At 41.6% G+C, this 15,442-nt stretch overlaps 2 protein-coding genes across 7 annotated transcripts in view; one reads left to right on the top strand and one right to left on the bottom strand.

Moving 5' to 3' along the window:
* dock6 (dedicator of cytokinesis 6) overlaps window positions 1-15,194 on the bottom strand; it is a 33,490-nt gene extending 18,296 nt beyond the window's left edge. For 4 of the 6 annotated variants that reach the window (XM_077496620.1, XM_077496638.1, XM_077496648.1 and 1 more), the window contains exons 1-14: window positions 14,927-15,181; window positions 11,334-11,421; window positions 10,280-10,458; window positions 10,019-10,087; window positions 9,779-9,905; window positions 9,145-9,357; window positions 6,537-6,622; window positions 5,825-5,891; window positions 5,464-5,613; window positions 5,228-5,308; window positions 4,879-5,035; window positions 4,664-4,794; window positions 3,789-3,882; window positions 3,533-3,695 (exon numbers count right to left, since the gene is read on the bottom strand). In XM_077496620.1, coding sequence (XP_077352746.1) covers window positions 3,533-3,695; window positions 3,789-3,882; window positions 4,664-4,794; window positions 4,879-5,035; window positions 5,228-5,308; window positions 5,464-5,613; window positions 5,825-5,891; window positions 6,537-6,622; window positions 9,145-9,357; window positions 9,779-9,905; window positions 10,019-10,087; window positions 10,280-10,458; window positions 11,334-11,421; window positions 14,927-14,976 — 1,655 coding nt within the window. In that variant the 5' untranslated portion in view covers window positions 14,977-15,181. Of the gene's footprint in view, window positions 1-3,532; window positions 3,696-3,788; window positions 3,883-4,663; window positions 4,795-4,878; window positions 5,036-5,227; window positions 5,309-5,463; window positions 5,614-5,824; window positions 5,892-6,536; window positions 6,623-9,144; window positions 9,358-9,778; window positions 9,906-10,018; window positions 10,088-10,279; window positions 10,459-11,333; window positions 11,422-14,926 lie in introns of all 6 variants that reach the window. The other 2 variants (XM_077496657.1, XM_077496665.1) reach the window with 1 other exon arrangement.
* angptl8 (angiopoietin like 8) lies at window positions 316-3,309 on the top strand. Its single transcript, XM_077496680.1, has 4 exons — window positions 316-843; window positions 2,814-2,963; window positions 3,031-3,141; window positions 3,212-3,309. The coding sequence occupies exons 1-4, from the start codon at window positions 523-525 to the stop codon at window positions 3,224-3,226; spliced, it is 597 nt and encodes a 198-aa protein (XP_077352806.1). The 5' UTR covers window positions 316-522; the 3' UTR covers window positions 3,227-3,309.
* Window positions 15,195-15,442: the final 248 nt, after the last annotated feature.

Here is a 15,442-nt window from a genome sequence, read left to right as displayed (position 1 = left end):
CTGCGCTTGGTGAAAGTGACCCTACACTGGGCCACTTCAAACATGGAAGGTAACTTCAGGTCACATATTAAAACAGCTGATTTTTGTACCACCCCTACCAACACAGGTTTACTCAGCCACAATTTAGACGTTAATTTCAAATTAGATCTCATTTTGTGAATAAAAATGAGAACATGTCATATGTTTGCGACCCATCTCTAGTATCTGAGAGGTTGCCTTTTAATAAAGAAGGTCACTAGGACCAAGGTCAAGACCTGGGATTGAACCACAAGTGAGTTAATGTTTTACCAATTCCTGCATGTACACATCAAATAAAAGGCTCGTCGGCTGCCCTTACGCTTCATCTTCCAGTTGGTAACCCAGTGAGACATGTCCACAAATGCTGAATGTTTATTGTACTGGTTGTCTCACTTTGAAATCAGGACATTGTCCCCGAGTGGCCGAATTGCAGTCGGGAGAAAAGTCACCGCCTTTTGAAAGAAAGCGAACGCGAAGATTAAGCTTCATTCAGTCTGCAGGTGAATGCTATCAAACAGGATGATCTGGAGCCTGTGCTTGCTTTATTTGGCCGGGGGACTCGGAGCCGTTCGCGCGGGTCCTGTCAAGCGGATAGGCAAGACTGCAAACATAGTCGCCCCCCGGGAGGACGTTAACGTGCTCGTATATGGCGTCATTCAGTTGGGCGAGTCGCTCAACAATGTGTATGAAAGCACCGAGGGCAAGGTGGCGAACATCCTGATGACTTTGAAGGAGCACGAGGGTGCCCTCAAGCGGCTCACGGAACAGACGGCGCAGGCTGGCGAGGTGGAAAAACAGATTAAGGGAGTGATACAGCTGCTGCAGGTAAGCAAACACAAGATTGTGCTCATGCCTTTACAGTAAATGGTCATTATCACATGTGAGACGGCAAAACACCATGCCGCTCAAGATAAAGCCAGATAATGGTTGCATATATCAGACTACTGCGTAGACATAACAAAGTCCCTTTACCGCTCTTGAATTTGTGTTTTGGCAGTTTACTCTTAATCTGGACTAAAAGACATTAGCTCATCGGGAACTTCATTGGATGGTCCTTAGCCAATTTAATGAGACCGAATACAAATGCTGTATTAGAAATTCTCCCTTAGCATAGATATTAATGGTCAGTTCTGTATGGAAGCCCAAAAGTGTCAAAATTAAAAAAATTAAAAAGCCTTTATGAAATAACTATCCTTTTGATAAATAACAGACAATTATGTAATATGGACATTAAATTTTAAAATGAGGAGTTAGTATTATTATGAAAAGTGTTATGCTATTCTTTAATATGTAACAAATATTTTATTTTGATTAAATATTTCATAATGATTATTCTAACAACATCATACTTTTTAAAAAATAATGACATTTAATTTATTTTCAAGGTTTTATAACATGAGAAAACGTTGTTTTACAAAGTCAGTTTTTATTTCATAATGTCCTTTTCCACAATGGTCTTCTTTTACATAATGGCGTTTTACAGCCGAATGACTTGGCCGGTCAATCAAAGTCAGTGGGTGGGACCACTTGTTTGAGCCTAGATCGCCGTGACCCTGCACCGTAGCCTGACGCAGAAGTTTAACAAGGCCTTTACGTTATGATCCGATTCTAAACGATTTGCTACTTCTTGGAGTACTTCTGAAAGTGACTTATCTTCAGTATCCATGCTTTAGCAAGCCTGTGACCGCCGTGGCTCCTCATCAGGCGCTAAACTCTCCACGCATGAATCGATACTGCAAGTGCTGCTGCTCATGTCTGTATAAGGGACTCAGCCAATCACGTAACTGGCTCCGCCTCATGTCATTTGATTGACAGACCAAGTCATTCGGCTGTAAAACGCCATTATGTAAAAGAAGACCATTGTGGAAAAGGACATTATGAAATAAAAACTGACTTTGTAAAACAACGTTTTCTTATCTTATAAAACCTTGAAAAAAAATTAAACGTCATTATTTTTTTTTAAAGTATGACGTTAAAATAATTATGAAATATTTAACCTAAATAAAATATTTGTTACATATTAAAGAATAGCATAACACTTTTCATAATAATACTAACACCTCATTTTAAAATTTAATGGCCATATTACATAATTGCCTGTTATTTATCAAAAGAATAGTTATTTCAAAAAGGCCTTTTTATTTATTGAATTCTGACACTTTTGGGCTTCCATAGTTCTGACTGATGCTCTATGCGGTGGTGTAAAGTTGCAACGCATCATACGTTGAGATTCTAATAAATGAGGTTCACAAAACCAGATCAGGGTTAGCTGGGATAGGGTCCAGCTCACCAGCAACCCTAATGAGGAAATGCTGTAAAAGGAATAGATGGATTTTATTTCGCTAAATTAATAGAGTTAAGTATTTAAAAAATATATAAATATGCATTGCAGACAATGCATAGGGCAGCAACATTCCTTTTTTTCCCCTTTTTACTTCTTTGGACAATTATTGAGAATTTATGGGAATGAACCAAGATTTTATTAAATCGAAGATTGACAGAACAAGCAGATTTCATGAACAGTTGAATACCTACTTTATGCTATTTATCAATCAAATACACTTAGAAAAGAATCACTTGGGATGATATACATTGTTTACCACAACATCTGACTATTTTTTAAAGGCAGGATATTTGACATAGCTCTTGGAATGTTTGTCATTTGATTGTGAAGGTGTTCCTAATGTTGTGAAAGGTATGGATGCAACACTGTGAGAAGGCATAAATTGTTCTGCAGCTTCACAAGCTCTACTCGTGGCGATTGAGGATAATACGTGCAGATGCTCTCTTGGTAGGACCAGGCTTTCAAGCAAGAGACTCAGACCAGGATGACTGAGGGTCAGCTGGCCGACATTGAGCGGGAAGAGGAGGCGCTTCGGACAAAAGTGACAAGCTTAGAAGCCTACCTAAACAGCACATTCCCCACTAGCATCAAAGAGCTGCAGGTAAGCTGAACTTTTCCGGTCACACTTACCAGACAGCATTTTTTAAGTGGGATGTGACTGATTTTAGGAGCGAGCCGCCTTTAATGGAAGTATCTTGAAAGGTCTGCAGCATTTGACCCAGTTTCAAAAGCAGAAGATTGACAAGCATGACGAGCAGCTCTCCACACTGCAGAGGATGGTGAGTTGCAAAACAAGCGTGGGGCTGCATTGTCATTAGGCTTCATTTTGTTTTGTTTCTCATCTTCCAGAGTGAAGCTCTATGAAATTTCAAAGGATGATCAACATCATCAGCACTGAACACCCACAGCACTCCCGTTCACCAGTGCAATGCTATTTGGTGTTGTTTCTCATGCAACACTACAGTATGTATTTTGCTTGCTATACAGTACATTTAATTATTAAAAACTTTATATTTAAAATATTCTTATTTACTTAAGTACAAAAAGATTATTTTAATGTGTTAAATTGAGAATCTCCTTCGCACACAAAAAATAACTAAGTGAAGTGACTGATTGGTTAAATACAAAGGGGAATGTGGTGTGGCTTCTTTGTGCTAAAGCAATGCTCACCTGTAGGTGGTATGTGGTGTGTATACATAGCGAGCAGGAAATTCCAGCACTTCTTTGGTGGGGCGAACCCGCAAGTCTGGATAGGGCTTTACATGGAGTAGCTCGGGTGACAGGCAGTAATGAGTCAAGTCCGGTGCTGGCGAGATGTCGATTTTCAACTGAGCTGTGTGCAAAAACGACACATAACGAGAAATGAGACCTCGTTCACTGAATTCATTCAGGCAATAGTTGCATAAAAGCTCCTTTTAAAGTTCACCTGTGACAGGCCTTAGTCGCCGCAGGACAGAGGACGGTCTCCGCATGTCTGCCAGAAACTTGTATAAATCTTCATCACTCAGCCTGTCCCCTTCCTTCATTAAGCATCACAATTGGGACTCAGGGTGGAACATTGGCAAGAAACAACCTTAATGATAATGGTGGTAGTAATACTTAACTGTTGCAGTTATTGACAAATATATTAACATGATTATACGTTTTCTTTTTTTTGCGTGTGTGTGTGTGTGTGTGTGTGTGTGTTCAAACTGTAATGTCTGAAAAACTGACAGCCAATAAAAATGGCTCACTACTGTGGGCCTGCGGATTACCACAGATTTGTGTTCTGAAGTGGGAAAGCTCCATAGTCTATTATTAATAGGGCTAAAAAAAAAATCTGCAACTTTTAAATATGGAAATCTTCCATGGGAATTAGCCGTAATGTATAGGAATAAACATGGATAAACCAAATTGGCTCTCAATAAGGAACTTAATTATAGTTGTGGAAATTTCACTTTAGCATTATCCTGATAGATATATCAATATCACCCAAGTACAGTGGTAGATATTTGAGTAACAAGCCTTTTTGCTTTGTTGAAAGCTAAAATTTGAGGTAGGAGCATACTTCAGCTTTTTCTCCACTCAATTAAAGTGATAAAAAATACAATTTAGGTTTTGTAATCCCTCGAATGTGGGCAAGGAGCGCTATTCTATATATAGTAAGAAGTGTGCCTTCTTGCTGTGTGATGCCATATTGATTATGCTGCATGGCCTTTGTAACCTTGAAATATTTGAACCATTGTAAACCATTGACCTGCTGTAAAAAGTCCAGCGTGACTGTGACATTGCAGTATGTCTCAAATAATCAAATTAATGAACCTGTTTGAAGAAGTTGGTGACAGTCAGTGTTGCTGGACGGAAAGTGGCAAAGTTGCAGATGTCGTCGCCAACACTCATTCGTTCAAATCCCTTCTTCTTCCTCTCGTTCCACGTGCCGTGTCCTTTGCGCTCTGGCAGAAGGGAGAGAAAACTCGATGATGCAAGAGAGCACATGTTGGATATTTGAGCCCATCACGTAATGTCTGGTGCAGTACCAGAGTCAGAGTCGGGGTCCAAGCGGTCCAGACTTCCCACACTACTGACGATGTTGACAAGGTGAATGGCCGTCCATGCGAATGGCATGCGAAAGCATCCAAGACGACTGCAAGACTGCTCTGCCTGCAAACGCAGTTTCTCCAGCTTCTCCTTGTGCTGTATGCAGACACAAGTCGTCATTACATAACAAAAAATGGAAAGTGATCCAATAAAAAGCCTACAGTATTTGCCAAGGCCAGTCAGTAGGTAAATATTGCATTCAGAGACACCGAATTGAGCAACAGGACAGTAAAAGCATACCACGTTGCTGCTGGCTGCAGTCTATGACCTCTGTATAGCATACATTACCTTAGAAGAGTCGGATTCTTTCATGACCATGTAAGGTTCACAGCACTCTCCGATGTCACCTTGCTGAAGCACTTTCTCAAGCTGCAAGAGCAGAAGCATTTATATTCAACACTCACAGCTAATTTCATTGGAGGAGACACTTCAAACACTTCACAAAAGAGTAGATGAGCTCATTCACAAGCACGAGAGAACTGTCAATATCAATTCCCATTAGCCTGCGTAATTAAGTAACTTACCTTAATGACCAAGAAGATATCAGTGGATGGGTATGTGATGGAAAATATGGCCGAGCGTGCCAGAGTGGAAATGGCAATGTGAGGCGTATGGGGCTTCAGCAGGCTTTTCATCTGATCAGAGTTCAGGTCGAAGTAGAAATTCTCAGAAATCTGTCAGGGGAAGAGGCGATCGAGGGAATGGTTGGAGGGAAGAGATGGGAGAACGGGAATGAAAATGCACGTTGAGGAGATGTAATTGAGTTCTAACTTAAACCACAAGATCACTTAGGATCTTATAAAGCAGGGACAAATTCAATAAGGCCATCATGAGCACAGTGTTTTACAAAATTAATGCAATTCTCCTGATGAAATATAAATGTACCTTTTTCTTTTCCTTGACATCATACAAGGCGAGTGACCCAAATATTGGCTCGATTTCAATCTCAAATCTGCAACACAAATATTTCATTCGTTAAAGAAAAAAATACAATATAAAACAATATTCTTCACTGTTTAATGAAAAGGAGCAAAAAGAAGACAAGTCATATTGTATCTGCCCTGTTTCTCCCAAGAGTTCAACATAAACAATGGCAGCAAAAAATAAATAAAATACAATAAAATTTTAACAGCTAGTCTCTTTACAATCTGATTTCTGACATTCATAACAAAAATGACAATGGCATAATGTTCTAACTTAATCCCGTTCATATTTCTTTAATAAGATTGGATTATTTGACTTCTTTGTTAAGATTGTTCCATAAAATGATTCCTTTTACTGAAACACAACGCTACATCAGTCTGGTCCTAAATCTTGTTTGTGTGTGTGTGTGTGTGTGTGTGTGGGGGGGGGGTGTTTTTTTTTTGTTTTTTTAAGAGCTGCGTTCCTTTCAACTTGTACTTGCGTTTTCTTTTTTCAAATCTCCTTTGAATATTCAGTGGCATCGTTTTGTGCCTTTATCATAATTTGAAGAATGCTGTAATCTACCAATTTATAAAATTTCAACAATTTTAACTCTAAGAAATAATGGATTTGTTATATCGCTTTAATGAATAAATGATGATGGTGAAGCTGCTGGACTGCAAATGCAACTCACTTGAGAGAAAGACACTTGACCATGATTCTCTGGCCACAATGTTCTTTGGGCACTTCAGGGACAGAGCATCGCTCCACGGCTTCATCCTGAAAAAAAAAAAGCATGCACACACACATACGCACACAAAGGCTCGTGTCAAGTTAGCAGGCAATGAAAGAAAAGGAGAGTGGTTGGAATGAACAAAAAAACAACACAACGGAAAGCAGACACTAGATGTGGTGAGGATGTTTGAAATTGCAATTTGTGCAGTGGTCCCAGCCACAAAAACACTGAATAAACTAGAATAATATCATGGAAAAGCATATTTATTTCAGTAGTTTAGTTTAACAAGTCAAACACCTATTACAGACGTATTCAACAAATGGGAAAATAGTTTTCAAAAGGCCAACTCAAAACTTCTGTTTTAAAAATAATCCCTATTATTTTTTTCTAATAACTTTGGACTGGCATGGTTGCTTTAAAGCGCCTTATTGTCAGCTATCAGTGCACACACATGACATAAGAGCAAGAGGAAGGGAATTAAAACAATGCGTGTGGACAGGGGCTTCACGCTGGTGTGGCTGGTTTACATTGCCTCAGTGGCCATGTTTACAAGCCATGTATTCCGATTAGAACGAATCCCAACGGCCACATGGAATGAAAATGCTCCATATAAACACCTCAATCGAAATGAATGGGCATGAATACTAAAATTCAATTTCAAATTGCTACTGCCACCTGTTGCCGAAAAATGAAACTGCACACATCCGTCTTCACGTACACAATGTGCACATGATGTCACATCCGCAGAGTAAGGGCGGGAAATTCAAACCCGAATCCAGTATGAAAATGATTGCCCAGATGCTTGCAGGAGTACCCATTTTGAATAACTATCGTGTTAATCTGATAATTAGATGATTGACTCATAAATAGCCAAATAAGAAGGCTATTATAAAGATATTTTGGGCAAATTGTTACAAAGAACAGCTTTAAGGGCTTATCTTGCCAACATCCCATGACCAAACCAAGAAAACAGGTGAGCCGTTTCTCAAAATCAATCGCAATATCTTGAAACTGGAAGCCTATCTTCTCTCAACTAAACAAAATGACCGCCATGGAAATTGCTGAGGTTCACTGGACTCCCCCGAAAGCGCCTATGGATGCTTCTGCGCTCATTCCTTATTCTGTGGGGTGCACAGAACATACTGAAAATGTTTGACTTGATTTCCCCTTCAAATGACCAGTTGAAAATGAACCGGTAAAGCACGCGATAAGGGACAGTCCGCCGTTCGATTGCCACTTCCGCAACTATCTTGACTGCGACATTCAAAATCAATAAGGTTCTTGCTCTTGCACACGCCATAATCCAAATTTATTTTTGTGCAGTCAGCTATATCAACCCAGGGTTCTTGCAGGAATCACTCAGTGAAATTTTAGACCTTTTTTAGACCTTTTTAGACCACTCAGAGAAAAATTATAGACCAACTTCACAACTAAAAAAAATAAATAAATAAAAAAAAAAAAAAAAAAAAAATAAGGTGGGGGGGTTGGTCACATATTTGATTCTCAAAACCATGCAGGGCTCTACACTAACTTTTCCACTACTACTAGCACTGATGCGAGTAAAATATTTAGTTGCTCGCACAGCACAGGATTTGGTCGACCATTTTTTGTGGAGGTGTAGCATGACCTTAGGCATACGCAACTCGATATATTTGCAAAATATTTGATTGGAACATGAGTTTTGCCTGCAACAGCAGTGGCTATCAAAACATACGATTCATTTAAATATTCAAAACTTATAGTGAAAATAAAAAATAAAAAAAAGAGATGTGCTTTTAGCTTAGCTGGTGTGTTGGCTGTGGGACATACCTGTGTGAAGTTTGAATCCATGCATTGGATCGTCACGGGAGTTATTCTTTTTTGCTCGCGCGCAATACCAACGCCGGCCCGGGACATACAAGTGCACCGAGAGCACTCGATAGCCAAGTGAAATACCGAGATGTACGGCCCGGGCTTACTGTCTTCAGTTGACACTCGCTGTGACGCGCGCGCGCACACTATCCCGTGCCGCAAGTTCGTCGTTCCACCACCCTGCCTGTTTGTTTTTGTCCCGGTAGTGTTAGCTTGACATGTTGAGCTCGGGATGTCCGCAGAAAGCAACGATAATTCCTCCCCCTCCTGTTGTCGTATCTCGCGGAAAAACAAGCCGCCACCGCGCATCACATCTCACTTGCACCGCCCCACGTGCCTTAGCTCCCGCCCGCCCGAACTACATTAAACTACAATGCAAACGCATCCCCTTCAAATGTCTCCTTCACTTTGAGCACGCAAATAACAGAAACAACGCAACACGCACATTTGTTGTTCTTTTTCTTTCTTTCTACAGAGCAGACACTTCTCGGATTGTAAGGAGCGGATGTAAGAATTTTAGACTTGGGTAAATTAAATTTTAGACCTATGATGAAAATGTAACTTTCTGAATTTTAGACTTTTTTTAGACTTTTTTTTTTTTTTAGACCCGCAGGAACCCTGTCAACCATTTTGTGTTGGGAAAAATTAGGCTTGTCTTGCTTTGAAAAATATGTTCCTCAAGATCAATGACCCAAAAGTCAACAATGACACAAACCTCATCAGGGGGCGGGTAGAGACCCAACAGGTCACTATGTCGCCGCTGCAGGCGAGCCTCTGTGTTGTGGCAATCCATGTCCTCGGGCCCCGTGCGCTCCAGCACGGATGGCAGGAGCATGTCAGAGGCCGAGTTCTTCAGGTCAAAGATACTGGATGCCCAGCTTCCCCGCGGCGTCTCATCGATGGAAGCGGACCGCCGCTTTGCGTCATCCTTGAAGCAAGAGACGAGGGGGGTGAGAGGTGAGATCATGTGTTATCATTCCAGCTCAACAACTCGCTGCAGATGTTGAAAGATGAGGTAAGCAATGTGCTTGGGCTCCAATTCCATTTCCTTTATTCATGCAGGTTCAAGTCAGTTCATGTGACCAGTACATAGCATTAGTATAGTCTATCACATCATTAGGCACACCTGCACAATTCAATGAGTGCTGCATCAAAAATTATGCCTTGCTTTTGTAGGTGTGCTTTAAATTAACATTTCAAAAGTGAGAATTCTCACATTTGTAAGGACATAGTTTTGCTCTTTCATTGAATCTCTTGTATTGAATCTCATCAGATTGCCTAATGAAGTGACAGGTGTCTGTCTGAAGTGCCTCGGCTTCTGTGTGTACTTAAGGGTGGCCATCAGCTACCTGGTCGTCTTGGCGCTCGGCACCAGCGGATTCATCCAGTTCAAAGTTCTGTTTGAGCAGGCCTCGCTGTTTCTCCCGTTGTCGCTCGGAGCTGTGCGGGCTGTGCATGGTGCTAAAGCGCTGATATCTAACGGGGAGCAGAACCCAAGATTACCCTGGTGACAATTGAACAGGGGCGAAAAAGCACTGCAGGCTATTAAAACACAGGATTCAACTGGTTCCCGTGCGTCTGGCAGTTACTTTCTCTGAATGACAAGCCAGTCATCCGTGTAGACAGCCAAGGCATCTCTCACTCTGGGATCCAGCGTACTGTGAAAGAAAAACACATGAATAATTAAGCAGAGTGTGCCTTTAATATTTATGGTTCCTTCAATGTCACAGCCAGAAATGCTTTGTTCCAATATCTATGTCACATTTGTCCCCCACTACAGTAAAAATAACAGCTTAAAGTGAAAAATGGGAGATGTGGGACTGTAAGAGCGTGAAGGACAGTGTGCATACTCTTCCTCTTCAGGCAGCGGAGGTTCCAGCGTGGTACACTCCTTCTCCATGTGGTGGAGCTCCAGGTCATCCTGGGGAAACTCCATGAGCTGCCTGAGTGGGCCGGGGTCCACCCCAGGAGCATGACTGCTCACATACTCCTCAAAATCCACAGGCTCCACTACCTCTGTCAGGGGTAACTGTCGAAGAGAGTAAACAAGAAGTCAGCCAAATGTCTATAAATCACTTGAACGCAATCAAGTGTGTAAAATTAGGGATGCAAGATAATATTGGTGGCCGATAATTATTGGCATTTATCGACCAATTTGACGTCATAGAGATTAACCAGATAATAAAGAAATCTGCCGATATTAATGGACTTGCCTCATTGGTCCATCTGTTATGTTTGTGGCTCAAGTCGTGCCCAACTTCTCAACCCCTCCCCTCTCCTATGATAGTGTCACATATTTGTTAATGCACGCGACCTCATGTTCACAGAAGATGCATCATGGCGACATGGTAGTCGCCAGTGGGCTTTCTTTACGGTGTCTCCCCAAAATGTTACCATCGCAGTTTTTTGTTGCATTTTTTAAACGTGACTGTTTTGTTTTGGCAAACTCAAAATGGATTACTGGTCATCTTTGAAGCAGAGATATCAATAAAATTCAGCTTCCTGGTGCTTTCCACAATGTTTCAATGTATTTGTACGTTAGACTTACAGTAGGACTCGAGAGTGTGTCTATTCTGCAAGTCAAGTTCATTTAAAAAAATGTGCTGCCCTTCCATCAGGGCATTTATTATATTTCTGTAAACATGGCATCTTATGTAAGAACCCGCATTCAGTGTTATCCCGACATGCATCCGTCCATGCAGAAAGCTTATCAAACAAAAAGGCTCATGCAGGCATATCCTCTCTCTCTTGAAGAAAAAAAAAAAGCAAACTACACAAACTGAACTGTCGTGACACAATTTTTGGTCTTTCTTTTTGAAGCAGTTTAACAAAGCTCCACCCACTGACTCGCTAATTGCAGCTTTCAAGCCAAAGGTAAACAAAGTTAAATATGGGGTGACTCACGGGATGGTACACAGTTCCTCGTTTTTTGGACATTAGGGGTGAGCCGTACTCTCGGGACACTTGCTTCCGAACCTCTGCGGCGACGGTCCTGAGAAAGAAGAGATGAAACTCAATGTAACGCAACTAATTTTGATTAATAGAGTGCCAACCGCAGCTGAAACAAATATGTAAATACAAATCAAACGTAAAACGTGAGATAGTTGGACACAAATTAAAAACAATAAAAACAAAGCAGACATTAAAATATGGGCTCAGGTCACATGCTGTGTTGAAAGCCAAGGAATAAAAATAGGTTTTACACAGCGAAGTAGCTTGTCTATTGTGCACCAGAAGGTCATTTCCATACCATAGGAGCCGCAACAGAAAAAAAAAAAAACATATCCCAGCTGAGCTTCCACTTGAGTCCGACCACCAGGAACAGCTGGCTATCTGACCTGAGGCACCAAGTAGGAGTGTGGCGTTAGTGCAGCTCAAAAACTTAAAGGGATCGTTCGGCTTTTTTGACATGAATCTCTATTTCATCCTCACCTCCAGTGTGTGCGATCATCACTGACTTACCCCTGACAGTGTTCTGTGACACGAGTTCTGGTCCGGTGTTGGACGAGAGGAAAATAGTCCAGCAAGCTGGCTGGGGTGTCGGAAATAAAAGCGTTTTTCTTCTAAGAACAATTTCAAAAGAGTGTTCAAAAGAGTGATACATTTGCATCACAAGACTCTTTTTCTGAAAAAAGTCAGACGCCATTACCGCTAGGCACTACGTTTCTGTTCATTCGTATCACTGCGCGTCGCCCTGTAGACAGCTAATCGACACGCTGCAGACAGCTGATCCTTCCGCCTTCGAAAAGACAAACAACTTCTAGCGGAAGGATCAGCTGGCAGCAGTGCGTCAATTCGCCGTCTACAGGGTGACGCGCAGTGATACAAACGAACAGAAAAGTAGTGGCTGGCGGTAATGGTGTATGACTTTTTTCAGAAAAGGAGTTTAATGATGCAAATGTATCACTCTTTTGAACACAAATTGTTTTTAGAAGAAAAATGCTTTATTTCAGTGACCCCAGCCAGCTTGCTGGACTATTTTCCTCTCGTCCAACACCGGACCAGAACTCGTGTCACAGAACGCTGTCAGGGGTAAGTCAGTGCTGATCGCACACACTGGAGGTGAGGATGAAATAGAGATTCATGTCAAAAAAGCCAAACGATCCCTTTAAGACAGGAGTCGAGACCATTTCAAGATTGGAAAACAAATCGCACAATCTGGAAATGAACTCTAAAGTGCTAGTGGAGAGAGGCCAGTATTGGAGTTATAGTATGTGTTCACTCTTAAGTGTTCCAGTTAAAAGGCTTGTGCTTCCTGTGCCTTCTGCCATCAGTTTTGACAAGATGATACTCAGCCAACAGCTGTTCTCAATGGACATTCAAGCACATCTCACACAAAAAAGGAGGCGAGCTGGCTTATGGGCACGGAGCCAAAGCTCCGTCTCGTCTCTTTGATGGAATAACAGCAAATGAGAGGCTTTAAGAAGAGGGGAAAAAACAACCCCACCACAATCCTCTCAATGAGACGGCAAGCAGCTGCTACTAGAAAGTTACCAAATGTCAGTGTGTCACTTGGACAGCTGCAATGGCAAAGCCTCATGATTACATAGACATGGCTCATACGTTAACCAATCTTTTCTCAACACTCAAATTATTTGGTGCGGCAAACTATTCATTTACTCAGTCATTTTCTATTAGGACCGTGCTCATTAGTAACACAGGTGAGCTGAAGTCCATCCATTCCATTTGTCTTTGGACGAGAGGTGGGGTAAACCCTTGGACGGGTTGCCAACCAATCAGAGGGTGCAATCAACCATTAATAACCAATCACCTACAGCCTATTTAGAGTATTCACTAAGCCCAACATGCACATAATGGGGATGTGAGTTTGGAAGCCCAAAAAGCCATGTAAACTCTACTTGTGCGACTCTCACATTGCCAAACTTTGGGGCTGATGTGATAAATACTACAAGCCTACTAGGGGTGTGCTCAAAAAAATCGATACGGCAATATATCGTTGCGGGCCTCATTATAATACACGTATCGATACGCAGGCGTCAGAATCGATATTGCTTGTTAACTTTAAATAGGCAGGTAATGTTTGCCTTTGCAGCTTGCATTGTACCTATTAAAAAAAAAAAAAAACAGCAGCGTCTTTGCCTTCAATTAATGCAAAAATAGCTCACCGGTGATTGGACACTGTGTCTTGGCTAAGAAAAATGAAAGCAGAGGAAGAATATCAACATTTATTTACTGATAAACTTAACATGGCACGTGTTTTAATGTACCAATTTTCCTATATTTTGTTTTAAAAAACTAAATAGAATGTGTTACATGAAAAAAATGCTGTTTTTATTTCCCCAAATATTTCAAATAAGCACATTTTAGAGCTGTAATTTTAATACTTTTATATTTTTGCTCATATCGGCTCATGCCTAGTAAATTTTCCCGGTGTGCTGCTTGGTGGTAAACCAGAAGAGCTACTAACAAAAAAACATTTTTGTCATCCAGCATAATAAACATATCCTTTAGGTATACATATGACTGGGATTATAAAATGCAAGTAAATTAATGTAAAATATCGGGATACGTATCGCCTTTAAGATCATGTATAGGGATCCATTTGTATCGCGATACGTATCGTATCGTGTCCCTGTATCGTGATACGTATCGTATCGTGAGGTTGGCGGCAATACCCAGCCCTAAAGGCTACTGTGTTGGCATGGCCAGTTGTCATCCTGTACACAAAGACAAGAATAAAAACAAAAAAAAACAAAAGGGGACCCATTTAGTGGAATACTAGGCTTAAAAGTTGTGCAAAAGCCTCCTGCAGTTCGGTCTGAGCACCTCCATACAACAGGAAATGGGAAAAGCTATCAACCACAGGGGCAATAGTCTGCACATAACTTCCCACCCTTTCCTGCATCCGGCAAGACACAATACTCCAGCTGAGGAGAGACTGAAGTCGGGGAAACAATACACTGACTGGAACATCTCTCAGTGCTGCTATGCAGTGCCAGGCAAAAAGCAATCACGTGTGGGGCAAGATGATAAACACTCCTCGGGAATGAGTGGCGAGATCAATAGTGACGCTTCCTGTTGAGTTGTGTGGAAAGACTGCAAGCTTAAGCTGGGGCCCTAAGACAAACCCTTCAATTAAGAACGAAGGTAAGGTGATTTGCAGGTAAACCCCTCAATAAGAAGTTGGCAAACAGGAAGCTGAAGCTTTAAATAGCTTAAAACACACTACTAGTGTTTGTTGACAGCTCGATTGCTAGGTGTCATGCCCGTCTATGCAGACGAGTGGAAAACACAACGCTGTCACAATTAGCCACTAGCAAATGACGTCACACTAGCGGCTTAGCTTTAGTTGTACAGTGGGATGACACTTGCACGAGACACCACTAATCACAATTTAACAGCTCATTAAATCATTTTATTTAACGCTAACGCCAAACACTGTCCCGTTCAATTAAGTCATGACGATAATAAGCTTGAGCTAACCTTTACGAACGCGCGTTAGACGGCGGCACCACAGCTAAACAATAACTTCTCACCGGTTGATTTTGTGAGCAAACGCCCGCCTTTCGCTTGCTGTGGACGTCATGGCGTGTCCCCATGTAACAGTAACTCGTCGAAGACGAGCGGGGGGACTCTGGTACTTTCACTCCCGTCCCGTCCGATGGTATTTGTTTTTGTGGTGTGGAAGGCGAAAGGGAAAGAGAACCAGAAAGAGCGCTTCTTCCTCCTCCTCCTCCTCCCCCCTCCTCCCAGTCCACGCTGGGAACCTGGCTGGGATCCCTTGTTCCTCCTAGTGGCCGGGAGGCGAGCCAGCGTCAAGCCAGCCGTGAGTAATACGTACACTTCCGGTACTGCTTGGAAATAAAATATATACACGAGAACTGTAAACGTTTTGTTCTTTTATTTTGGCGTATAAAGAAAGAGCCAAACTGCTTTATGGTCATCATTCTGAATCGGCTTATTTTAGTTTTACACTTTGTGGCAGGGACGCCAATTCCATTATGATATGTTTGCCAAAATAAATACATAATAAAATAATATTATTGCGTCGC

The sequence above is a fragment of the Festucalex cinctus genome, chromosome 1 (assembly GCF_051991245.1).
Source record: "Festucalex cinctus isolate MCC-2025b chromosome 1, RoL_Fcin_1.0, whole genome shotgun sequence".
Taxonomy (NCBI): Eukaryota; Metazoa; Chordata; class Actinopteri; order Syngnathiformes; family Syngnathidae; genus Festucalex; species Festucalex cinctus.
Note: the sequence above shows the minus strand (reverse complement) of the source record. Positions and strands in the feature narration are given on the sequence as shown.

What these genes read in the sequence shown, in the direction of transcription:
- angptl8 (XM_077496680.1), top strand. Translation starts at nt 523, where the DNA reads ATGCTATCAAACAGGATGATCTGGAGCCTGTGCTTGCTTTATTTGGCC. An exon ending in GAGTGATACAGCTGCTGCAG is followed by an intron (nt 844 to 2,813) that starts GTAAGCAAACAC and finishes CTCTCTTGGTAG; the next exon opens with GACCAGGCTTTCAAGCAAGA. An exon ending in CTAGCATCAAAGAGCTGCAG is followed by an intron (nt 2,964 to 3,030) that starts GTAAGCTGAACT and finishes GACTGATTTTAG; the next exon opens with GAGCGAGCCGCCTTTAATGG.